The sequence below is a fragment of the Schistocerca piceifrons genome, chromosome 5 (genome assembly GCF_021461385.2).
Source record: "Schistocerca piceifrons isolate TAMUIC-IGC-003096 chromosome 5, iqSchPice1.1, whole genome shotgun sequence".
Lineage (NCBI taxonomy): Eukaryota > Metazoa > Arthropoda > Insecta > Orthoptera > Acrididae > Schistocerca > Schistocerca piceifrons.
Window position 1 is genome coordinate 334,116,650 of NC_060142.1, and position 27,171 is coordinate 334,143,820.

At 37.6% G+C, this 27,171-nt stretch overlaps 3 protein-coding genes across 7 annotated transcripts in view; all 3 read left to right on the plus strand.

Moving 5' to 3' along the window:
• LOC124799319 (E3 SUMO-protein ligase PIAS3) overlaps positions 1-8,460 on the plus strand; it is a 290,452-nt gene extending 281,992 nt beyond the window's left edge. For 3 of the 4 annotated variants that reach the window (XM_047262906.1, XM_047262908.1, XM_047262909.1), the window contains one exon: positions 6,839-8,460. In XM_047262906.1, the coding sequence (XP_047118862.1) occupies positions 6,839-7,170 (332 nt within the window). In that variant the 3' untranslated portion in view covers positions 7,171-8,460. Of the gene's footprint in view, positions 1-1,308; positions 1,422-6,838 lie in introns of all 4 variants that reach the window. The other variant, XM_047262907.1, reaches the window with a different exon arrangement.
• A 9,684-nt stretch (positions 8,461-18,144) lies between these two features.
• LOC124798973 lies at positions 18,145-19,512 on the plus strand. Its single transcript, XM_047262509.1, has one exon. The coding sequence runs from the start codon at positions 18,145-18,147 to the stop codon at positions 19,510-19,512; it is 1,368 nt and encodes a 455-aa protein (XP_047118465.1).
• A 33-nt stretch (positions 19,513-19,545) lies between these two features.
• On the plus strand, positions 19,546-26,106 carry LOC124798413. Of its 2 annotated transcripts, none has more exons than XM_047261809.1 (6): positions 19,546-20,200; positions 20,596-20,694; positions 20,797-20,907; positions 21,021-21,119; positions 21,239-21,338; positions 25,691-26,106. In XM_047261809.1, exons 1-5 carry the CDS (start codon positions 19,546-19,548, stop codon positions 21,265-21,267), a joined length of 993 nt encoding a protein of 330 aa, XP_047117765.1. In that variant the 3' UTR covers positions 21,268-21,338; positions 25,691-26,106. The 2 variants fall into 2 exon arrangements, with proteins under 2 accessions (XP_047117765.1, XP_047117766.1); XM_047261810.1 differs by having other exon boundaries at positions 20,809-20,907.
• Positions 26,107-27,171: the final 1,065 nt, after the last annotated feature.

Sequence of the window (27,171 nt, forward strand, 5' to 3'; positions counted from 1 at the left end):
GGATGTGTGTGATGTCCTTAGGTTAGTTAGGTTTAACTAGTTCTAGGGGGACTAATGACCTCGGAAGTTGCATCCCATAGTGCTCGGAGCCATTTGAACCAAGCCAACTTAACACGGAAAAAGTGTATTTTCATCCGGGAGAAAGTGTTTTTTAACCAGGAAATCCAGGAATTTTTTTTCCTTGTCCACATATACACCCTGTGTAGTCAAACTCAGAATATATTAAAGAATTCTGCAGCAAACTGATATTAAGGATATTGATATGTAATTTTTTGTGTTGATCTTTTATTCTTCATACAGGAGTCACCTGTGCTTTTTCCCAGTTGCTTGGGGCTTTGTGCTAGGCAAGAGAGTCACAATAAATGCATACTAAGTAAGGGGCCAGTGTCGTAGATCTCTCTCTGTAAAATCAAACTGGGATTCTAACTGGACCTGGCAACTTATTTATTTTCAACTCTTTTTGATTGTCTACATCAGGGATCCTATTACTACGTCCTCCATAAACGAGTCAACAAATTAACTTACAGTTCTATTGCACTGTTTGTGGTGTCTCTTTATGTCATTGATAAAAATGTTCTGCTGATCTGTATAAGTCTAAATCAAAGACACAAAATAGACAGTAAGGTGAATTGACAGACTCAATTTGCATTGTTGTTACATGTTAACATTTGAGTGATAGTATTGCTGTGAAAATCTATTGTTACCATCATTCAGTGTTAATCTATAAAGCAGTTTACACCTGTATTGTAAAGACATTATGAGCATGTGTTTGCTTTATAGGTCCTGGCGAGAATTAGGTGCAGACTGAATTTATGATGGTGGAAAATATGTTATAACCACCTTCCAGTTCACGAAGATGAAATGCTTGAGCCGTAGTTCCCACATTTGACAAAATCACTGTTAAGATGTGAAGTGGACTAAAGGAAATTAAAGCAAAGAACATTACTTTTTCTTAGCGTTTACAAGAAAATTTAATTCATTTTCAAAGACAACTTTGCTCACATGGTTGCTATTAGAGGTGCATACAGTAGTGGCCTTATGTAGCAGCATGACACATTTTCATCTGGAATAAAGATGTTACAAGTAACAGTTCTGAACCTCAAAACGATCTTCAGATAACTTGTGTGTAACTGTCTGTTATGCTACATGTGAATTTGAATGTAATGTCCAAACTTTTCCAAGGAAGAAAGTGTATTAAGTGTTACTTTTTCAAGCTACAGCCCTTATTAAACTGATTTGAAGTAGTTGTGTTGTTGCTACAGCAGATGTGTGCACCTCACTTTTCTTAGCATTATTTCTCAATTTCAGGAATAAATCTTCACCGATCAACCGATTTTGCATTGCAACTTCGGTTTTCCTCTAGTCATTCTGTCCACATTGATGCTACTGTGGAATTGTAATGCTCCCTTAAATTTTTAGAGGTAGGTTGTTTGCAGATGACATTATTCTTCCCACTTCCAAAATAGTGGTAACATCTAAGATAACACTCGGTAATCTTGCAAGCTTATGTTAAGGGAATAGAGTGCATTTTTATCTCTGCCGTGGTAACAGAAGATACGCTTCTGAAATAAATTTGTATTGCATCCATTTGAACACTAATTAGTAATCGTGGATTATCTTGATAATTGAAACTATGCGTTAGACTAGGAAACAATTTTCCATGTTCTGGTTAGAATTGTGCAGCAGAGTTCCAGCATAGTTGGCTTTCAGTTGGCATCTGTTTAATGTCACTGCATGCCCCATGCTAGAATGAAATATGTCACACTAAGACAAACTATAGATGTGTGCTTATTCAACCATATCATTTCAGCTAAAAAAAGCTCTTTTTCTGTACAGATGGCAATAGCCCATACAGATTTGTAAAAATAGAATAAGATATGTGGGACTTTTGATGATGTGAGTTACAGCTGGGTTGGTAAGTGACTGTGTACTGGTTGCAGAATACATAAATTAGAATCAGTCACTTGTGCATGTAGTTTCACTATAACATGCAGCCTACAACTTATACTGGTTGATCTGCTGTTTTAGTCTTTGTTTTGCTACTTGCAGACTGTAACTTTGTATTATCAAACATCTCATAATGTTTTGTTGGGTAGTGTAGAGCAATAGTACTGAATTATGTGTTACAGTGGAAAAGGTTAGTATGCCAAATTGGGGATTTGTAGTTTGAATAAAAATCTAGCCATTTCCACATAAGCATTCCAGGAACTTGCCGAGTCACCTCAGGTCACTCAACATTGGGGGTTTGTAACATATTTTAAGGGAACCAGCAGTATTGCGTGTTAACAATTAGAATAGAGGTTCACTCAGTAAATTAGAACTTTTGATGCTAAATGATAAAATACCTCCGTACATGACACAAAGTTGGGAAACTGTTCACTAAGAGTCATTCCATTGAACTCCATTGCACAAACTGACTCACTTATAGGTCATTTAGCAGATAATGTCAAGTCTTACATATAGTATAAAACTCGAGTAGTGTCGAAAGAAAAAATTCTCACGAGTAAACTATAAAATTAGGAGACAGAATTGCTGACCAGTACTTATCTTCAGGTGTCAGTACTGCCACTACAAACTTATAAAATTGCATACACTATCTTAACTTTCAGAACTTAAGTATTCTGAAAGGTAGGATAGTGTATATATCTTATGTGTACTACATTTCTTGTTTCTCCTGAAGATAATTATTGGCTAACAGTTCGTCACATGATTCAATAAATCCATTAGTGTATTTTGTTGCAAACTGTGACTGGATTTTTGCCCATTGCTGAACTGGTACTGCATTTTGTTCCTGGGGTCCTTCCAGTCTCTCCAAGTACTTTTATTTATTTATTTAACAACTGAGATAATTTACGTAGTATTTTTACAGAAGTCAAACTTAACAACAAAAAATATATGTAACTCTCCATATTCACAGCTTTACAGGTCTATTCTGAGGACCATGACACATTATATATTTAATTTTGTTAATAGTTAATACTTGATGTACCACTTTCTCACCGTCTATTCAACACACACCAGTATTTTACATACAACTCTTTTTGGGGATAAAGTCCCCATCACCAGGTAACACAGATTCAAGGCTTATATGTACATGTAGTTAGAGCAAATTAAATAATTATTAATACTCTACTACATTTCTAGGTATTGATGTCCAAATATAGAGAGACCGTACAGATATTTGTTTTCTCACCTCCACTGAAGCAGTCCTACCTCACCAGCTTTACTTTCTCTCATAAACATCTTATTTTTCATTGCTACCTCACTCTTCTTGCATGCAAATGGATCTCTTGGATCACACTGTTTCAACCAGATGACTGATGACCAACCATCATCTCGGTGGAAACATCAATTAAGTAACAGTGCTTGTTTATGTACACGTTGTTGCACTTATTTAGCAAGTTTGCAATTTTAGACATGACAGACAATATGCTAACATCTGTTTCGTTTTTAAAGTCTTCATGGCATCAGTTTTATGAAAAACTTACACAATAAGTGCACATGGGAGATTTCTAAACAGGCACTAAAAAGAGGGAAAAGTTTTGCACCTGAAAAAACAACTAAACATTATGTTAGCTCTCAACAGAATTGGATAGTCAGCCATAAATTTATTCCCCAGATATCTTGATTGACCAGCCTTTCTACCTCCAAATGATACAGTGATCATGTAAGGAACTGTAGAAAAATCAGTCTTCATTATGTTAGTCAAAGCATTGGTTCCTCCACCACAAAATGGTCCCTGTCAAGACAGTATTAAATGTCGGGCAATTTATGGCCAAAACCAAAATGTCATTGATATTACACCAACCTTATTCGCTGAATCTGGCCCAACTTCAAAACAGCATTTATCAAAACAAGTGCTTAGTCCTAACTGATGCTTCCTGATAAATATATTTGGTCATGCGGTTCAGAGGCTCATGTAGCAGAGGCACATAGTGGGAGAATCCAGCCCAACACTAGCCTCCTTCCTTCTCTCTAATAACGTCAGTTACTTCAACTGAGAAATGGGAAATACACATTTCAGAAACCAGATCCAGCAGAATCTCTCATACATTAACTAAATGTCGTGTGACTAGGGCCTCTTGTCGGGTAGACAGTTCGCCGGGTGCAAGTCTTTTGATTTGACACCACATCGACGACTTGTGCTTCGATGGGGATGAAATGATGAATATTAGGACAACACAACACCCAGTCCCTGAGTGGAGAAAATCCCCAACCCAGCCGGGAATCTAACCCGGGCCCTTAGGATTGACATTCGGTCACGCTGACCACCTAGATACCAGGGGCGGACTCTCATACATTAATTAAGAGAGATAGAATATAAACAATAAAAAGATTACGTCAGCCACATTCTATAGATTTTATAACAGTTGTTGAATACTAAGAGTACTTGGCTTTTGAATGTATCTACATCTATACTCTGCAAACCACCATGAGGTGCAAGGCAGAGGGTACATCTCATTGTACCAGTTATTAGGGTTTCTTCCTGTTCCATTCACAGATGCAGCCCAGGAAGAATGATTTGAATGCTTCTGTGCGTGCAGTAATTATTCTAATCTTGTCCTCGCTATCCCTGTGTGAGTGATACATAGGGGGTTGTAGTATATCCGTAGAGAAGTCATTTAAAGCTGGTTCTTGAAGCTTCATTAATAGACTTTCTTAGGATAGTTTACATTTGTCTTCAAGAGCCTTCCAGTTCAGTTTCTTCAGTATCTATTTGGCACTCTCTCGTGAATTAAACAAACCTGTGACCATTTGTGCTGCCTTTCTCTGTATGTGTTCAGTATCCCCCTGTAGTCAAAACATTGGTTCCTCCACCACAAAATTCTCCCTGTCACATTGTGTTTAATGTCGTGCAATTTATGGCCAAAACCAAAATGTCATTGATGGTCCACCAACTCTACTCACTGAATCTGACCCAACTTGGAAACAGCATTTACCAAAACAAGTTCTCAGACCTAGCTGATGCTTCCTGATAGATATAGTTGGTCATGTGTGGTTGATTAAATTGCCTTTTTTTTGTCCATGTGCAGAATTATGGGCTTAGGCTGTTACAGGATCAAAACCCATAGGAAATAAATAATTTAAAAAAATCAGTTTGTGCGATTTGACATTGATCAAAAGTTCAATGTGAAAATGGGCGCTCTCTCTCTATCTCTCTCTCTTTCTCTTTCTCGTTAGGTGTCCCCCAAGGAATGGTGTTTCTATATTTTGGTGTTGGCAGACTTATGTTTTATGTTGCTAGATACATCTGGTTATGAAAATGTTGATTGCCTTTGACAGGCACATATACATTGTACAGTACGTAACCTGTTCCAGAATTGCGTATAAAATCTTCTTAGTGTTCAGACCATGTCAGGTCGGAGTTAAAACTCGAGCTTTCAAAGATTATCATTACATTATTCGTCAGGAGTTAATGGTCTGCCTAGACGGAGTTATGCTTCTTCTTATGTTGGCATTTTAGCTCGTCATTAGTTGTGTTACATCACTTGGAATTCTGATGTCAATTGGTGGAGTGATATTACCTGGAAGGCAGGATCTGGATATGCAAATGCAGAAAAATGGGCAATGCAGCAGTATGCACCCACTCATGCCTGGGCTGCAATTGAGGACAGAAGGGGAATGGAGTCAATCTTCATCATCTATTCCCTTAACAGTTGATTTTTGTTTGGTGTCTTCATGTGCACCACTTACATTATTCCTCTGTTAAAATTGTCGGTACACAAGAGAATTTCTACAGATTTTTTTTATTACTGAACCCCTGTAGTTGGATGTTTGGGAAAGGACCTTCATCATCTCAAAGTTGATCTTGTGTTCTACTATAAGACTGTGTTCTGCTATCTCTGATTCCTCAGATTTCTCTACTTGATGCTGTGTAGAAATGTAGTAGTCTTAAATCCAGGATGTCTTTCACAGAACACAGCAAATCCTTAATTTTCTGCAGATGTCAGAATACTAGACTAAGACCATATTTATGTAATATGTGCCCAAACTTGCTAGAATGCTCTGCAGAATGGAAGACATAAACCCATCCAGCCAATGGAAAAAGATGAACGTGCAGAATTCCTTCCACTTTCAGAGTGATCTTAAACAAAATTGTGCCCATATTATGTAAATATGATATTAGACCAGTATTGTGCTTTCTGCAGAAAATGAAGGATTCGATGTGTCCAGTGAAAAACTGCATGGATTTGTGAGTACCGGTTGTCTACAATGTGCCACATGAGTGTTGCAAAAATTACAGAGAGGAGACAATCTGCAGTGTAGCAGAGTGCTGCACTGAACACAGATGTATGGAAACGCATATCATCATCTTTCCTCTCCCTTGTGTCACTGTATTGGGATTCCGTAATAAAAGAAGTGATAGCTTTTGCATATGCAATAACTACTTTTAACAGAGATGAGGTTATAATCTGACTGCGGCCTGCAGATGAGCTCTTAAAACAGAGCGTCTTAAAAGATCCAAAAATAATGACTCATTAAGGGATTACATTATGCCGAGGGTAGTCTCCATTCCCCTTCAACCTCTGTCAGTGCTTGGTGGGAGAGGTGGCGGCATACCACTACAATGATTTTTTTGCATTTGCATATGCAAATCCCACCCTCCAAGTGATGTCACACTGCCAATAGACAGACAAGATGGTGATAACATTCAAAAGCTTGAGTTTTAACCTGAATTTGATATCGTTCGAACACCAAGCATATTTTATACCAGAATGTCGATGTGAAAAAGTTAATGGGTTAATGTATTCTGAATAAAGTTTCCCAGTTCTCTTTGTGATTGTGAAACAGTACAAATATATTTAGCAAAACTGAGTGTCTAATCTTATTGTTACAGATTCATCTTGTGTTAGTAGTACTGTGAACAGCAGCTCAGCACCAGTTGGCAGCTTCAACGCAGTAAGCAGCTCTGGCTACATGAGCCCAAGTGTTATCACTTTGGACAGTCCATCCCCACCAGACACACGGACATCTACTCCAGATCCCCGTTTAAGTGGGGGACAACCCACAAGTACAGCTGCCAATCCTGTTACTCCGTTGAGGATGGCTCCACCATCTTTTCCAAGCTCTTTGTTCATTGCAGGAATGCCAACAATGTTGGAATTAGATTCAGAATCAAGTAGCCCACAACCTGGTGTACCAACAACCATGTTCTCTGCTCCATATTAAAAAGAAATGAATTAAGTGTATATTTTGTCTTTATGTGTGTACGTGTGTTCGTGTATATACACCTTTGAGAACAGGAGTGAGGTACTCTTTATTTTGTACAAGTGGTTCTTGTGCTGGGAGTGAACTACAGAAAAGCATCTCTTTAAAGTATTACTTGTAATGTTTACATGTCATTGTGATCTAGGCAATCCACTATTTTTTTTCTTTTCCTTTATTCTCTTTAATTTCTAATTAGCCTTTGTTATTTTGAATTCAGACATTGTGCTTACTGCAGTGTAAATATTATTTATTAGTAGAGGGTGTAATTTAAAATTTGTAAAAAGAAAAGTAATTAATGTAATTAAAGTTGCACTTGCAGTTTTACAATTTGGTCTGTGCATTATAGAAACGTTTTTCATGAGAGACTGCCAGAAAAATCTTTTATAAAGAACTCGTGTGTGAGTTCAAATCCATAGTGTTAAATTTCTTATTTTTACTTCAGAACTTGGGGTTAATGTTTTTGTACCTACTATATTTTGAAACATCTTTAAATTAAGCAATGTGTTATTAAATCTTTTTTTTTTTTTCCCCTCCTGTGTATTACAAGTGGAGTAGGAACAAATTTGGGACTGTGATATATATAGAGTTACATACACTGTACATTAATTCCTAATAAAGAAGTTTGAAGCAGGTGTGCTTCCCTACAAATAACCTTTCATTCTATGGCACAGAGGCTATTAATATCTGGTGTTCAGACCATGTAAATATAATTTGGTGTATACCTTCTTTTAACGTTGATACTGATGGCAAGTTCCTTGGAGGATGTTGAGACATTTTCTGTTGTAAAAATCATTCTGAAGGTAGGATGGTTATTTCATGCAAACCAAGTTTCACCAATTAAACACCCAGAAGTATTTAAAGCACCAGTCAGTTATTATTTTGTTCTCAGCCTTCAGATGAAATGAGATACCTTTGTGATAAAGTCTAAATGAGTTGTAATGTATAAGGTTGAAATGTATAAAGTTGTAAGACTGTTTAATGAATGCAAAATGTTGCTGGAAAACCAGTGTGTTTGTGTACTTGCACACTTGTACAGTTTCTCTTGTATGTGATGTCCTTTTCAGTGTGACTATTATTTCCACTTGTAATCTCTCTTCTTTGATATTGGATATATAATAATTTATGTTGACCAAAATGTGAATTAAATTATGACTGCACATGTGAAATGAGTTCATATTTATATGTAAGGCCATCTGTATGTTATAAAATGGCATTCATAAAAGAATAAATTTGTCATAGGATTGAAGCCTACATTACGACAATTTTCCAAGAGCTCTTTTTTAACATCAGTAGCATAAATGGAAGCTTTTGATCTGTCAACACATGCAAACAAGACTGGAATCACACCTAAGCTTTCAGACAATGGTCTTCATTGCTCACCCACAAAAAACTGACAGAAATAGTGGCAGCTAATAAATCTTTTAATATGAGCAGTAATCTTGTTCTATCATATATTTAAAACAGAGAGAAGGTTTCTACAACCCAGGGCTTACCACTCTCCACCTCCCCTTCCTCCCTTGTCGCAACGTAAAACATCTCTTAACAGTGAGTGGCATACACAATGTTATGACACAGCATTCATTCACTGTAGTGGAACCTCTTGTTGCAAGGGACCATATGCAGATCACAGTTACAGGGTCTTAAGTGGAACCAATAGAGAGAGAGAGAGAGAGAGAGAGAGAGAGAGTGTGTGTGTGTGTGTGTGTGTGTGTGTGTGTGTGTGTGTGTTGCAATAATATAAAATTTAAATTGCAAGAACCATTTTAAAAATTTTAGACAAAAATTTGTATAAAACAGTTCTTTCTAAAACTGTTTGTAGTGAGTGGGATTTAGAGGTAGCAGCTAGTCTGAAGACTGCACCTTGAAATGCCAGTGAGCTCTACATAGCAGAGTTGGGGGGGGGGGGGGGGCCTTCTGTGGAGCACTGCGCATGTGGGATTCCAGAAGTAGCTGACTCTAAGAAAATTGTATGACCCTCCATGTGATTGTCACTTTCTGCTGTTTGTAATTAAGGGGGACCAACAGTGTGGCTGTATCTTCACACTAATCCCTATTCTTGTATCTTTCTATTTGTACAGGAAGGCCATGGTAAATGTGAGAGGTGCGGGTGTCTGAGGATTAAATGAGAACAGACTAGAGTTCCAGTAAAATAAGCATGCAGTCTTTACTGCCAGGGGAGGGTGTACACATTGCACTGACGGAAGGTGCCGTGTGTTTGGAGAGACATTTGATGGTCTAAGTATTAGGATAAGCTGTCAGGATGGCAGGTAGAGGATGTGTTAACAGGTCAAAAGCTAGCTTTGATGCATCATTAATCTATGTTTAATATTAAATATTTTGAAGGTGTTGATGTATTTTGCACTTTAGCCAGGACCTTCTCTGCAAGCTCACCATTCTTCCGTCTCCAAGTTTTCTGCCATCATCATCATAGATGCATATTATGTACAAAGTCTGTTCAAAAAATTCCATAACTTAGTCTACAAAATTTTTCTACGCTATCTTTTACATGTTGTGCGTGGTCTCCATCAAAATAATCTCAATTGATACACCACTCCCAACGCCTTTTCTACTTCTGGAAGCAGTCTTGGTATGCTTCTTGCTGGATCGCTTGAAGCACCATCTGCGAATTTTTTTTATCTAGTCAATCATTGCAAATACTCATCCTTTCAATGGGATTTTCAACTTTGTTAATAAATAAAAGGTCTGTAGGAGCCAGGTCTGGAGAGTATGGGGGATGAGGCAGTACAGCATTTTCGTTTTTTGTGCAATAGTCACGCACCAACAGGGATGAATGTGCGGGTGCGTTATCGTGATGCAAGAGTCATGAATTGTCTTGCCATGTTTCAAGCCATTTCCTTCTCACATTTTCTTGCAGTCGCAACATGTCCCAGTAGTACTATCAATTAACAGTTTGTCTCTGTGGCACAAATTCATGATGAACGAATCCTTCAAAGTCAGAGAAAACTATCAGCATTGTCTTTGAGAACCTTTCCAGAGCCATTGTGGAGATTGAACCTTGGTCTCAATGTGATAACTGTAGACCCATGTCTCATCACTAGTTATGACTCTCTTAAGGAATGTCTCATTTGCGTGATCCAAAACTGTTCACAGATTGCGAGGCAAAGGTCTTTCAGGTCTTGACTCATGAGCCGTGGGACGAACTTGGCAGCAATAATGCATTCCAAGACACTGTGTCAGAAGTTCGTGACATGATGCAATTGAAATGTTAAACTTCTTCCTGTCTTCATCCTTCCTATAATCTTAGTGTTTTCATGCTCATTACATTTTTGGTGCCAACATCATCATTACAACTGTAAAGTTTATAACAGCATTCTGCATTCTTTGGATGTTTGCTAGGTTTTATTACCTGATGGAATGTCATACTTTCAAAAAACAAGTTTCTGCTGAATAAGTATTTCTCTGCTATTTGTAACCCATTAAAGAAATGTTTATTGAATGTGTTCTGTATTCTGTAACCAACAAGCTTACCCCCTAACTTATTTGCGGAATCAAACTCCCTGGAAGATTAAAACTGTGCCAGGCCGAGACTCGAACTCAGGACCTTTATTTGCTGAATCTTACACCCTTTCCATGTCTTTCACATAAGGTTTGACTCAACTGCAAACAGAAAAAAATAAAATAAATCATATGTGATATTTAATGGCACATGTTTTAAGGAAACAGATGACCTCAAACAGACCCTGTGGTACCCTTCACTTTACAGCACTTTGGTCAGATTCATATTTGTTCCCTGTTTTTTGTCGACGCGACAATCTCCTGCTTCCTATTTGCTGGAAGGAAATGAACCCTAGGGCAGTTCCTCCAGTTCCATAACACCCCCACTTAAGCAAAAGTATAGCATGGCAAATGCTTTTCTTAATAATAAAAACAAAAAATATACTGAACTATCTTTAACAGCAAGTGCCTCATGCACTTTTGTTGGTGTTCTTTTCTTCAATCCAAAATGTAATTCTGACAAAATATTACATGCTCTACAACTTATTACCTGTCTTGTACACTACCTTCTCAAAAACCTTAGAAAACACTGTGTAACTGAAATATGAGCGATTGAATATCACATTTTATTCTGTTCTAATTTATGTTTTTCTGTCTGCAGATGAGTCAAACCTTATTGTGAAAGACATGGAAGGGATGTAAAATTCAGCAAATACGTTAGTGAGCAAGCTTGGTTACAGAGTACAGAACACATTCAATAAACATTTCATTAGTGGGTTACAGGTATCATAGAAATGTTTATTATGTAGAAACCTGTTTCTTGAAACAGGAAATTCCATCCAGTAATAAACTTGCACTCTACCAGATTTAATGAACATCCAAAGAAAGCAGAATGTTGTTATAAAATCGAAGGTTGTAATGGTGATGTTAGCACCAACAATTTAATGAACATGAAGACATTAAGATTACAGGAAGGATGAGAACATGATTGAAGTTGTGCATAAAAAGGTGTGGTGGAGATTCAATTTTTTACTTTTGTATACAGTTTATTCATATTTAATGAGCATGTTAACAGCAGTAGTATGCCCCCTTTGGCGGGTTCAACATATAAAATATTGATGTGTTACTTCAAATGCTTATAGTTTGCTGAGTTAATGAAACATTGGAAATGCAGAAATAGCCAGCACCATGTAAGTATAGAAGCTGGGAAAGTCTGTGGGCATGGAGTGCATAACAAATTTTTATTAAATAATGGTCCTCGTGCTAAACAGTGGCTGGCAGTGTTCTTCAACAGCATTATGGAGACAAGGTGCGTTCCAAAAGACTAAAGGGATCCCTAAACATGGAAAACCAATAGATAATGCAGAAATTTTTTGTCCTATAGCTCTCCGTAATTCTTGCTATAACCTGTTGGAAACACTGATTCTACGTGGAATTTAGAGCAAAACTATGGAAAACATCCCTGCTGAACAAGCTGGTTTTCGAACAGGTCATAGTTGTACAGATCAAGTCATCGGTCTCTCAGCATTTATTGAACCAGGTTTTCAAGAAAGCTAAAAAATGTCCTCCATATTTTTGATTTAATTGCAGCTTGTGATATTGTGTGTATAGAAAGATTTCACCTGAAGTTTCTGATAACTGAAGAATGCTCTCTCTTATGTCTCCGTACAACCTATATAATGTGCGTGTTCCTCATAATGACAGCAGAAATTTCACTTCGTGTGTGATTCTTCGGATCATCGTGTTTCAACTTTATCGTCTTAAGCTGACAGAAGATATTAATGTTAACTGGAAACATAGTTTGGGTAGTTTTAAGTGCGAAACATTCCACTGTGCATGCTTTGGTTTAACAAATGTACAGGTGGGATGCAAAAGTTGCTGGTTCCAGATATTATCAAGGCACCACGGCGACAGCGTGTGTCTACCTGCTGTGAAGGCTCGCTTAAGCTTTGGCATCACAGCTTGGTGGTGCCTTGGAAGTCTCAGAGAAAAGGAGGCTTGCAAGAGATCAGAGTTGAGAACTGTCACTTCTGATTAAGTGATATGTGCAAGCATTGCACACACCTGTTGTGACTTACTGAGAACTATTCATTATGTCAGATCTGTTCACCGCAAATTGCAGTCAAGGTTGAGATTTTGTTGTAACGCAGAATAATTATCAAAAACTGGTTTATATCATATAGTATCTTGCACAGATTGAAGTTCTGGTGTAACAGTTGTTGCACCTCGTCCTTGCAATCAGATGAAGACCATTCATGAAAAAACATCATTTAGGTATCTACCTTGTAGGAACTATCTACTGTGCATGCACTAGTTTGGTCAGTGTACAGAGTCGGAGCAAGCAGCGCAACCACAGAATGTCAACAACACGCGACAGCGATTGGGCGCATCCACCTGCTGTGAATGGGCCGCTTATGATTTGGTATTTCTGCCTGGCAGTGTTTTGGAAGGCAGAGAACAAGAGGCACTACCTGCAATGAGAATCCCAGAGACAGTTGAAAGAAGTTAAAAGATAAAAGGCAGCTATGTCATTTTGTAGTGAGTTGGCACAGATGTGAGCTCCGTTGCAACCCACGACCCTCTGCAGAAGGAGAAGTATGCCCCACGGTACAAGGAGTGGCACTGCATAGCAATTTCACAGCATCAGGAAAATTTGAGAGAGTGACTTTAAGAAAATAATCAAGGTAACAGATATCACAAGGAGCATCAGGGTGACAGATCACTAGTGAAGTTGTTGACTGAGTTACAACCTGTAACTATAGCCATGAACACTATACTTAAAGCACCTGCCCCACTGAGAAGTCTCACCTCATGGCTCTGCGAAGCAGGAACACGAAAACAAGAGGTGAAGTTGACATATATGCTTCAGGGTGACAGATCGTACACAGTGTGTGTCGCACCATAACCAACCACAAGGTTCCAGTCCATTTTGGCAGCTGTGACAGTAGATAAAATGTATAAGAGACATTATCAAATTTATGGGCTACAAGTTGAGCAACTTGTCAGGAGGGAGGTTCAGGAACAGTTTAAAGAGGTTTTAAGAGGTAAATGATAAGATTAAACATATAGAGGAAGTATTCACCCAGGAATTTAAAAGTATACATAGTCAAATTTCAGATATACACATCTGAGCAGAGGTTCTACAACAGAATAGAGATTTTGATGCCACATATGCTTTGACTAGTTTGGAGGAGTGACTACAAGAGTTATTTGAATGAATACTAGAGAAGGTTGATTCCAATACTGCTACAACTAATTCTGTGGGTGATAACGTAGATCATCAGAAGGAAATCTAGACTTTGTGTGATATATTAGAAAATAACCAACAAGTACTTTGAAAACAACTGTCAATATTACAGGGGTATTAAATGATGTAGTAGAGGAATCTCAAATTAGAAGTGGTATAGGTTTATGAAAACATTTTCCAAAATACAAGATGTGCATAAAGTCCAGGAACACTTTCATATTTATTGCACAAGAACCAAACATTGTACAGATATCATACATATGTTGTTTTGAAGAGAAACCCTAAAGTGTTTTTTTTTTCCATGTACACCGCCACAGCATTGTTTCGTAATTTGCCAATAGTCAGCACAAGCCGCAAACATGGCAAGTTTAGGTGCGGAGCGAGCTGTGTGTTGGAGTTTGACAAAACCAAGTGTGGTAGGGCTGTTCAGTGGATGCTTAGAATCAAGTACGGTAAGAAGCCACCAACAAGGAAGGCCATTTACCATTTCCTATCATAAGTTTCCGAAAGATCCTGAAACATGTGCTCGGTGGGTTCAGCTCTGTAGAAGAAGTGATGGTATCAACATTAAAAATGCTACTATCTGTAGCGTACATGTTAAAGAAGACGATTATTTACGGGGTCTCCAAGCTGAATTAATGAAACTTTCGCCGAAGAAGATCTTAAAGCGGACTGCAGTTCCTTAATTGCACCTCATTCAAGCCACATCTGCAGCTGCTGCTGCTTCGTCTTCTGTCCAAGAAAGAAATGACAGAAGGAAAGATCGTGAAACACGTAAACATGCACTTAACAGACTAGCTTCAATGTCACCGAAGAAAAAAATGTGGATCAAAGCACAGAAACTGAAAAAGGCCGCATCGAGGATGAAATGAAGGGGCTTCATAAGGAAATATCGCTACAGACAGAAAAAAAATAAGCGTTTGATAGCTGAAAACAACACGCTGAGAACGAGATACAAATTACTGGCTCATGCATTAAGCAGACAGAGAAAGCTATGCCAAAGCCTTCAGTATCAACGAAGTACTAAAGTGACAATTAAAGTACACCAAGTTCTAAAAAAAGTGTTTACAAACGCGCACAAATTGAATGTCTTCTGAAATCAAAGAAGAGCACCCATTGGACCCAGGAAGATATAAGCAAAGCCTTGCTTCTGCGCTCTCTGTCCAGAAAAACTTATATTTATTTAAGAAATATAATGGGAATACCATTACCTGGATTTTCTACGTTAAAACGATGGATATCCAATTCTTTTCGTTGTGTTCCCGGAATTTTGACTGATGTTTTGTACTTAATGAATAAGCAAGCAACAAACTTGAGTCAAGCAGAGAAGCTGTGTGTGTTAAGCTTTGACGAAATGAATGTGGACAGTCGCATATGCTACGACCAAGAAACTTGATAGTTGATACCATATACGGACCACATAGCCAGGTACAGGTTGTTATGGCACGTGGTTTGTCTGGAACCTGGAAGCAGCCCGTATATTATAACTTTGATACTACGATGAATCGGGATTCACTGATCAGTATCGTCAGAGAGACGCAGAAAGTGGGATTTGTCGTAGTTGGCATAGTGTCTGATTTGGGGGGTAAAAATGGGAAAGTGTGGAAGGAATTCCACATCGACTACACAAACATGTGCTTCACCAACCCAGATGATGAAACGAAACGTGTTTGGGTATTTGCTGATGTACCACATATGGTGAAACTTCTCAGAAACCACCTTTTAGATGATGGTTTCTCATTAAGTGACGGAAGAACGATAACAAAGCGCGTAATCGAGCAGCTATTGTCGAAAGATAATGGAGAACTGAAACTGTGCTCTAAGCTTACTGCTCATCATCTGACAGTTTATGGAAGAGATCGACAGCGCGTTCATCTTGCTTGCCAACTCTTTTCCAACACTGTATCAGAAGCAATTTCTTTTGTAATGCCTGAAGAAAAAGACACGGCAGAATTCTTCAAATTTGTGAACGACACTTTTGATGTTATGAATTCGAGGGTACCTGTCGGCAAACGACCAATTTCAAGTGCTTTTGGATTGTGTAAGGAGACGCAGGAGGAAGTTCTTCGTCTGTGAAAAAATGAGAGTGGGAAATCATAAAACTTTACTTCCTTTCCAAAAGGGATTACTCACCTCGATTCGGTCACTGCTGGGTTGTTTTTCGGATTTAAAACATAGCTACGGTTTGAAGTATGTATTGACCTCGAGGTTCAACCAAGACTGCCTTGAAAACTTATTTTCCCAGATAAGAGCAATTGGCAGAGCCTATGATCTTCCCTTACCAGTGGAATTTAAAAGCCGTTTGCGTATTTTAGTTATGAACAAAAGTATTGCTGACATTCAGTTACGAAGTTCTTGTCCAGTCTCAGCGGAAACTGATACAAATTATTTGACTTCCAACCTGTTTACAGGACTTGTGCCGGGCATTGAGGAAGCGTTGTCAATGATAGAAGGTGATCAACAAATGAGGGACATTACACTACATGACTTAATTGTTCCACCTTTGATAGAAGATTCAGAGTGTTCTCTAGAAGGTCTCCGCTACATCGCTGGATATATTGCCTCCAGGTGCGTCTCCATTGACAAATCACTTGGTCATCCTAGTGGTAAGACACACGAAGTGTCGAAAGACCATGGAAGTTGTGGGTGGATTGAGAAACTGCCTCGTGATGGCTTAATCATCCCTTCAGATGAGTGGTTTGATGTTGTTAAGCAATTAGAGGTGCTTTTTTCAAATTTTCATGGCAGCAGTCTGTGTAAAGACGGAAATGTGATCAGAAACCTGACGAGACTTTTAATTGGGAAGTTTCCAACTATTCCTCAAGAGGTCATCACAGTGTACGCTAAAACCAGAACCTTCATCCGGATAAGGCACTTCAACACATCTGCAAATGCACAAGAGGGCCAAACAGCAGCAGCAGAAAGCAGCACACAGGTGGAGAGCTTCTGCAGTCCCTTCCAGATCTGATTAAGGTAATTAAATTCTTCTTAAAATGTTTGAATGTGAATCCATTAAACCGGGCTTCTGTATCATTATGTGCAGTAATGTCTCAACTAACTAGACGTACGGTTGCTGCTTAATACCTGCATGAAAAAGATGGTACACACTATTGCCGACTGTGATGCACAAAATGTGTTTTAGTAAACTGAAAGCTCTTGTAATTGTTGCGTTTCCAGTACTATTAAAAATTGTAAAATATATAAAGAGGGACTGAAGCATACCAGATTGTTGTTATCTAACAAAAAATATTGAGTAATAGAATATAAATTGAGGGGGAGCCACAAATCTGTAGTTTTACTTTTGTCATTACCAGAGAGACAATATAAGAGTTTCACAGCTGTAGCAGGTATTAACATTCTGTCCCTGTATTGGTAAGCTTCGACCGAATCCATAGTTCATTATATTGCACTTCACTTTTCGTAAATTAATGTTCGTTTAAGCGCAATAGTGCCGTATGCGAACGTCTCGCGCTGCTGACGCTTCTCGACAGTGACGTCACACGGAAGCGCTCGATCGCTGCCGAACACATTGGCCCAAGCTTCTATGTAGCAACCTTGATTTACCACTGGCACAACAAATTCGTAGCGAAGGGCTGCTTGTGCCCGGCAAATAGAAGTGGACTTCCCAGTGTGAGTCTGAGTGAAGTGAATTTGGAGCGCGTGCGAGAGACATTCGTAAGGAGTCCAAAGAAATTGGTGCGTCGTGCATATCGAATGTTTGTAAAAATCCTTCAGAGTTCAAAATACAGTATGTATGACAGAAACCTTTTTAGGGAGAGCTCGGCTCGAAACGAAAATAACCAATAGCATTTCAGGGTAGCGATATCCAATGGGATTGCTCGTTTCGAAAGAGCCGTGGCGCAGACATTTTTCTCATTCGAAAGTTACACACACATGCGGTTTTGTCAGCAGATACGTATGGAATAAGTGTATTTTGCCCTGTTACTTTGTGCTGTGGAGTTGTCCGTGTAAGCAGTGAAATTTTTGTGTCCAACATGATTTTTCAGTGTCATGTGTGCGATAAGGTCTATCCTAAAAAAGGAAATTTGAATAGACACCTGTTAGAGGTTCATGGACTGCAAATAGAGCAGAAAAAATTGTTTGTGTGCGCCCTGTGTAATGAAAGAAGTACTTCTGAAAAGTGCCTGTTTGAACATTTACGGTCGGCACATGAGGTAGATGTGAAATGTGAAATATTACATTTTAGCACCGCTGATGAATTTCAGTAGTGGATGGAGGAAACTGAGCAGACAACGCTCTCAAAGTTCGTCAAACGTCGTGGTTCCCATGCTAAGGTTGATTCAGAAGTTGTTTCTTATATTTGTCACCGGTCTGGTAAGTTTGTGTCTAGAGGAAAAAACGTGCGATGTCTTAAATTGCAAGGTAGTAGTAAGATTGATGCACTGTGCCCTGCTAAGATGAGAGTAGATATGAAAAAGAATGGAACCTGCTGTGTGAAATATGTTTCAACCCATGTTGGCCACAAATCCGAGTTATGTCATCTGCAACTAACAAAAAGAGAAAGGGAAAGTATTGCTGCAGATATAGCAAGTGGCATACCATTCTCTGTCATATTAGACAAAATTCGAGATACAGTTGTAGATTCGAACTTGGAAAGGATACATTTGATTACGAGACAGGATCTACATAATATAGATCAGTCTTATAATTTGTCCTTCAAGTCAATAAGACACCATAATGATGCAATAAGTGTAGAAGCATGGGTAAATGAAGTAAATGGTGGAGACAGTCCTTGTGTGCTTTTCTATAAACCACAGGATGTAGTCCTTGATTCGTACCCACAATTAAAGCGCTCTGATTTTGCATTGATAATTATGAACAATGCTCAAGGCGAGATATTAAAGAAATATGGGAACGACTGCGTTTGTGTTGATGGGACACATGGTCTTAATGGATATAATTTTGAACTTATAACTCTACTAGTGCTAGACAATCTAAGACAAGGGTTTCCATGCGCGTTTCTAATATCTAACAGGAATGACTCCCAGATGCTGTCCATATTTTTCCAGCACATAAAGAGGCAGGTTGGATCAATTTCGCCAAATGTTTTTGTGTCGGATTTGGCCGAGTCTTTCTTTATTGCATGGAATGATGTCATGACAGCTCTATCTATGCGACTTTATTGTACATGGCATGTTGATAGATGTTGGAGGAAGAATATCAAATGTAAGATTCAAGGTGTAGAAAAACAAGGTGAAGTATATAAGCAAATCAGAACTTTGATGCATGAGCAGGATGTAAATTCATTTGATGAGATGTTAAATATTGTGCTAGAGAGATTGGAATGTGATCCTGATACAGTTCAATTTGCCACATACTTCCGAGACAACTATGTTGGGAATGCAAATTGTTGGGCATATTGCCATAGATTGAATGCTGGAATCAATACCAACATGCATATAGAAAGAATGCATCGCACTATTAAATATATATATCTAGGTAGTAAATGTGTCAAGCGTTTAGACAAAGCTATTTTTGCATTGATGTCATTTGTGAAGCACAAGCTGTTTGACAGGCTTATTGTGCTAAATAAAGGTAAACTGACAAGTAAACTTAAGGACATTCGCCTTCGGCATTAATCAGGGAATAATATTAAGGAGGACTTCATTACTATGGAGTTTTCTGGTTGGAAAGTGCGTTCTTCTTCAAGAAGGTCAACAGATTATTTTGTATATGATAATGACTTTCAGTGCAACTGCAGATTGATGTGCATTAAATGCAGGGCTTGCATTCATAGGTCTTCTTGTACATGTATTGACTATACCATCAAATGGAATATGTGCAAGCACATACATAGTGTTTGCCAGATTCAGTTAAAGCAGCAACCTTCTGAACACCTAAGAAATAGTGAAGTTACACTTACGGAGAGTGAAGATATTTCTGTTGTAGACGAGAAAACAGAAATACTAGCGGAGGTAACGAAAAAAAGTGTTAATGATTCTGTACCTTTGTCAGTCCAAAGAAGGGAACTTATCACAGAGTTTTCTGGTATTGTATCTGAGCTGACCTCAAATGACTTGGAAACTGCTAAAAAAATGTTATCATCACTAAAGGCAACTGTAGCTCTCGGAATGTTGCAGCAAAAACAGGCACTGCTGCAAATAGAAAGGAATCAATCACAAAAGATTTTACCTCAACGTAGACTGTACTCTACAAAGAAAATCAAAAGGAGTAATAATGCATCCCTGGTGCTACCAAATTCAGAAGAATCCAGTTTGATCAAATTATCTCTACTGGCAGACAAAGAAGATGCACTTGTGGAAAAAGGTATGTTACTAGTGCCCCCGCCCCCTTCCCCTCCCAACAACGTACATCCCTGCAGCAAAAAATGCTTGTAATGAAGCAGTCTGGTAAAATTCTACGTATGACTCAAGTGGCATAGTGTGCTGCTGATGGCAATGATCAATTATGAAGTAAATAATTAACGCTGTTCCTGTTCTCTAGTTGTCAGGTTCTCGTATGTACCCTTGTTTGCTCAGTAATTTAACTATCCTTGTAAAGCAAACATTTAGAACAAGTATTTACAAGAAACAAAATATACAGAATAAATAAACGGTCATTGCCAGTATCATAGCACCACGCTGCCTGAGCTATAAGTAAAACTTAACCAGTGCTCTATTATCTGTTAATGTCAGCAGTCTAATATAATATACTGTTTGCAGGTTCAGCTGTTCAAAAGCAACCAACAATAAAAAATACAGAGGGTGTAGCAGCTCCATTCCCCATTACAGCATGTGCCCTACAGCACAGCCCGACGAATCGTGAGTATTATAAATCCAGGTATTAATGTACCTTTTTGTTATAAAATATCATTCTAGTTTTATGCCATAGTTCCTCGTAAGTTACAGCAATCCGGTTTGCAATTCTGCTTGCAGGCTCAACTCCCATGATTCAGCCAATAGCAAAACAGGCTGAGGTGGTATCTAGTCCGTCTCTCGCTACATCGTATGTGCTGAAACAAAGCCCGAGGAATAGTGAGTACTATGAATCAAGATATTAGTGCACCTCTGTGTTATGCCATTGTTTATTTTTGTCACAGCTCCTTATAAATTACTTACTGTAACTTAGTTTGCATTTCTGCCTGCAGGCTCAACTTCCACAATTCAACCAATACCAAAACAGGCTGTGGTGGTACCACATCCATCCATCGGTACAGTGCGTGTGTTGCTACACAGCTCAACAAATGGTGATTTTCTATGAATTCAGGCATTAGTGCATCTCTTTATTATAAAATGTTATTCCAGCTTTATGCCATAGTCCCTTGTAAGTTATTTATAGCAATTTGGTTTTAAATGCTGATTGCAGGTGCTGTTCTCCCACATTTAAACCAGTGACAGGGCAGGATAAGATGGTATCAGTGCCTTCCCTTACTACAGCGCATGTTCTGCAACACGGCTATGGAATGGTATTATAAATTCAGGCAGTATTTGTGGATCCTTTCTGATATGAAATTTTGCTTGTCAACTACAACCTTCCTTATGACATTTCATTTCTGATTTATACCAAAGACAAGTGTCCTTTTGTTTAATTGAAATTTTTTTACCACTTGTCAGACTGGTTTTTCTTCACAAAATATATTAGTACAAATATAGCTATATAATAGTGTGATACATTCTTTCTGTATTGATGATGTTACGGCCAATATTTCACATTACGAATTAAACTGTATCAGGATCACATACATCCTTGTTGTGAATCATGTTGTCTGCACTGGCGATTTGTTCACGTGTCCCAGTACACCTCGCACATGAAGTACACTTCACTAGGAAAATTAAAAAATGCTGTAACTTTTGAATCACTGCAGATAGGACGTAAACTCTTTCACCTTAATCCATAAGAAACACTACAGTTTACATCCTTAATGGACATTACATGCAAGTTACATTAAGAATTATATTTAGCAATAGTTTTTAAATGAGGCTAAATTTCACTCCATAGTTTTCCTTATAATAATATCATACACACTTTATTTTACTCCTCACTAAACTTGAATTCAGAGAATCTTACCTTGCTCACTGAGGAGAAAGTGTCAGATGCAGTAAACACCAAATGAAAAGGCTAAATAAGACAATGCAGTGTGGTAGTCAGCACTCAGTATGATATAACCACCACTAGATATTGACATCTTCAGCCTTTAGAGCATAATTTCAAAAGTTTGATTAGTTGAACAATCTTTTTAGCTTGAAGTAAATGAAGTTGTCAACATAGAAAATACCCAACATTTTTATAATTTTCATTCAAGTTATGACTCACTATAAATAGATTTTTAAAACACAGGTTGGTTGTGAGACAGCATGGATGTGATAGATGGAATGTGCCATACGGTATATAGGCAAGATTGTGAACTCACTTTGTATGAGTGTTTTTCTCCATAATTCTCTCCCATGCCGCTCAGATGTCTAAAAATGTACTCTTTGTGAAGACTGTCTCTGTAAGTTGAAGCAGTGACCAGCAACACAATATTCTGTTTACTCTTGATTCAATGCTTAACATATTCTGCAATTGACACTTATTACAAGTTAATAGCACATGCATAAGCCAACAGCGAATGTGTTAATTGCTAATATTTGAAACTTGTGAGTAGCTAAATGACATAATGCTAGTTTAATGGCTTCCTACTGCCCTCACAAATTATAAACATTAGTTTTTGAAATTTTTTTTCCCCTTCACACCACTTTTCAGCACCTGATATGTGCTCGCAACATTTTTGCTGTTTGGAAAGGTTTTAAAAAAAAATTATTTCAACACAGTTAGCCAAGATATTTTTAGCCAAAATAATCAAAGTTTAGTTCTGCTAGCTGCAAAGGTATGCAGTGAACTCTTTAAATGCTATTAGTAGACCTTACATGAGGATTGATTGTTGGGGGATATGGTAGTTACTTTATGCATTGTTTATCTCTTTGTTCTGTGTTCAGGAGTGTAACAGGCTCGTACTGTATGTGATGAGACTAAAAGTTTTCCAATGAGAGTGTGGATGTGCAGTTCTTAACATACTAGACTTCCATTCGTTGGTGTGACAGTCAATTCCTAATCTAACAACACAGGTTCATTTTTTCACTATTTTTGAAACTCCTTCCAGACTAATAGCCAGACTGCTTCTTTTGAGAATTTAGGGATTTTTCCTCCTAACTTTGGATGCCTGTTTTGTTGTTAGCCGTTTCACCCTGTCAGTTACATATAATGGTAAAATTTTACTTGCAGTTCAGGTGGTGTGCTGTGCTGATGTCAACAGCGACCAACCATGAAATAAACAATTAATCCTGTTCCTACTCTATGGTTGACGTGTTCTTGCATGTACCTGCGTCTGCTCAGTAAATTAATTATCCTAGTAAAGCGAACATTTAGAAAAAGTGCTTACAAGAAATGAAATATTAGAGAATAATTTCCAGCACTGCACGGTCGTTGCCAACATCACCGCACGAGGGCGCCTAAGCCCTAAGTAAAGTTTAACCCATATAAATGTGATATCTTCTTGTTTCCTCATTGTCATGCCACAAGGAGCATGAGTGCACCAGCTAATGCGCAGCAATAAGTTAATAAGTTACTTGTCCTGTGACGAGTCGGAGAATTAAAGTGCCATAAGATTACACCAAGCTTCCTGGTACGACAGTGGCCACCAATAGACACTGTAGTATTCGTGAAGATGAGTGTGTCAAGTTGACAGATTCTCAGTATGTCCTACAAATAATTATTTGATAGTGTGCACACTTGATTGTATTTGGGCCTAACTTTTTGTTCTTAATATTGGTTACGTTGAGGCTTCTGTGCATCTCATCTCTACTGTGATTTTCAGAGCAACTGTATTACCTAAATTTCTAATCCAAAGTTCCATTAATGTGGTTGCTCTTGAATCCTGTAGTCTAAGATTATCTTTTCACACAATTTCTTATGATATTTCCAGTACTTGAGAAGGAACTCACAAATTGTTCATTGTTTTGAACACATATTATCCACTGCCCACTTACTGTTCCATATTGAAGCATAACTACTGTTTTGTAATAGGATTAGTTACATTTGGCTTGTAAATGTCATGTGACGTTACACATTGTGCCACAATAATCTTTACTAATCGTTAATTGTGTCTAAAATTAATAAAGTCTTAGCCCAACATTCCTTACTAGTTCCAAACTGTTTGCAGTTTTCACCACTGGCTTGTGAAATATACTTGATTACACTTTCGATACACATAAGGTACTAGTGCTACCATTGTGTGTCTGTGCCCAGTGCATGTCAGGAGAGCACCAAACTGGGCAGTGACTTTTAAGTATTTTATTTACTGCCAAAAATATGTCAATAAATGTGATCTTTAAAAACAAATAAATCACCAAAGTAGAAACTGAGATTAACCCATCTGGAACTGCAAACTTTCATTGCTCGACTGATTGCTGTGGGATGTTGACAGTTGGATAAAATGGTGTCTTTTTTTTCCTTCGCAACATATAGTGTAAACCATCATCCCATCCCCTGTGTTAGTCTCACCTGCAAAGTTAACAAACATCCAAAGGTTATACTTGACAGTATTACATTTCCAGATCAGGATGATCAGTATTTAAATTATGGTTTTCTCTACATTTGAGGTGCAATGAGTCTTATGTCTTATGCTGATTTCTCTTAGACAGGTAACTTTTGAAACTGAATAAGCTCACTGCACTGTTCATGGTAACAACTTATTTATAGTTTCCATCAGATAATACTAACCTTACAAGAATTCTTGAGGTATAGTTTATGGGTTGAAAGGCTGTGGTCAGTGTATAAAACTACTACTCCAAGTGCGGGAGACATCTTCAGAGGTACAATTGTAACTTCCATTCTACCTCGGAAGATGTCTTCCGCAGTTAGAGATGAAACGTCAGGAAGAAGTAATTTTATACATCAACCATGGCCTTTTAACCTGGAAATTTTGACTCAAGAAAATGTTGGCCATTAAAGTCTACATTCTATGACTTTACAAAAATTGTCACCTGCTGTGTCCCATAGAAGTAAATAGTTAATAGTAGTAATGTTTAAGCACATACTAAATAAATCAAATATATTCAGCAACATGTTCAAGCATATTATTTAAGGATGTATCATTCAAAATTAAGCACAATTTGTTTGTTTTCACTGAGAAAGAAATAGAACTACACAAACAATGTGTTCTACACTATGCTAATCTTTATTTTACCTCTTTGTGATGCTGTGGATTGGAAATAATACCTGGCAGAAGAGATATGGTGTGATTTGGATCCATTGTCTGAATGGAAATGTTGGTCTACTTAAAAGCTTTATAGAAGAGGTCAGGACATGTCAAATTAGCAACAGATAAAATATTTGCGCACCGTTATTTCTAGATACTATTTTTGTACTACAATATGCTAAGAGGGCAGATTCTCTATATTGATCTGTTTCACCTTGTTCAAGTACTTAACACTATGTTGCCTACTATGTAGCCTTTTGACATTGCATACAGCTAAACAAAAGGACACTTTCGTTTTGGGAACTGCTTTTCAACAATGAAATTATTTCAGAGATAGTACTCGGAACCATTGAAAAAAGACTACATCATTGCCAGATAAGTAAAGCAAAATTCTGTCTCAAAAGTAACTGACAATACGTAAATCAAGATAATTATTGGTTTTTGTTATTTTTGGGGGGCTTTTAGATAAGTGTGTTAAGAACTGGATTGGTTGTATGCTATAAACGGCACTGGTAGACTGAATTTTGGAGCAACTATACCCTTGAAATGTCTATTATTTTGCCCTCGATTTGATGTTTCAGCAACCTGTGATGCCAGGAAACTCACAGATAAACTAAATCATATGCCACATGTCGAGCACCATTGTGTTTGGAAGTTCCACTGTTCTGTGTGCGAACAGTTTTGGAAGTTTGGATGAATCAAGTTTCTGAAACTGACTGGAAAGAAACTTAATTTTCAAAAACTAAGATTTTATTGCAATTCATGATACTGTGAAATATTTTTATAATTGCTGTACATTCAGCTAAAAGTTACAGTAAAATTTTCTTGTAAGTTATGCCTGCAGAAACTTTTGTACTGAATTTAATCTTTTCTTTTGGTTTATAATTTTGATTTAAAATCTATTTTCTGTTTATATATGAAGTTTCAATTGTGTATCTTAATATTTGTAGCTGATGTGTAGAATATTTGAAAACTTTTTTTTCATGTTCTGTATGTTTTGTACGTCACTGTATTACTTCATAAAGTCTATAAGATATGATGACAAATTATGAATGTAGTCTTAAAATTGTATTAATAAATCATAATTAAAAATTTAATATTTAAATTCCAATCAACTGTTTAATTTTTTCCCATAACATACTCAAAATGTAAATGTGTCCTGATGACCCTGGTGTATCTTACGTGTTGCAATGTTTAAGTGTGCCAAGTAACAGGTAATAATGAGAGACAATTCGTATGAGTGACTGCATTGGCAGTGTAAGCTGTGAACGCAATTTCATGTTAGCAAAAGCAAGCATCATCTGCAGGGAACCAGCGACTGTTGGATATTGAAATTGTAGACCAGCCACAAGTTACATATAATTTTTCTTTATTTTGAGTAGTTTCACTCAACAAATGTGAGCAGCTTCATAAAATTATGTGGCCAACGGCCACACACTACTTATGTCAGACTGTATACAGCACCGACGTCATACAAAAATAAAACAACAAACGAATGGACATCCATGTTAGTTTTTGGGATTTGAAATAAGTCGCTGATCTCGACCTGATACTTTGATTCTGTCAATGCCAAAGAGCCTATGCTTTGAAAAAAACCTTTTAATTTGCAGAATATTTTAAAATTTTCCAGCTTGGAAGTTTTTGAATAATGAAGTAAAATAAATTTCTGGTAACATGAAACTCTTGCAGTTAGGTGGTTGTAACCTGCATATAGTTCATTGCACTTTTAACTCACAAACAAATTAGGAAAGACCACTATTTTCAGAGCCTTGTATTGTGTGTTTCACGATTTGCCTACGCGAAGGTGTCAATATACAGAATATATAGTGTCTTCAGGTTTTCCTTTGCAATTCTGTGGCACAAAATGGATTGTAAATGTGGCCCAACTAGCTTTTAAATTCTCCCACATCTAAGAACTTATATTTCTCAATTGGCTTAGAATTAAACTCTTACCTGATTCAGAGTGTTTGAAAACTCTATCTTAACAGTTGGAGACAAATTCTTAGGTCAAAAATTGGCTTTTTTTTCACTGACAGCACACCCTTTCAAAAAATTTTATGTG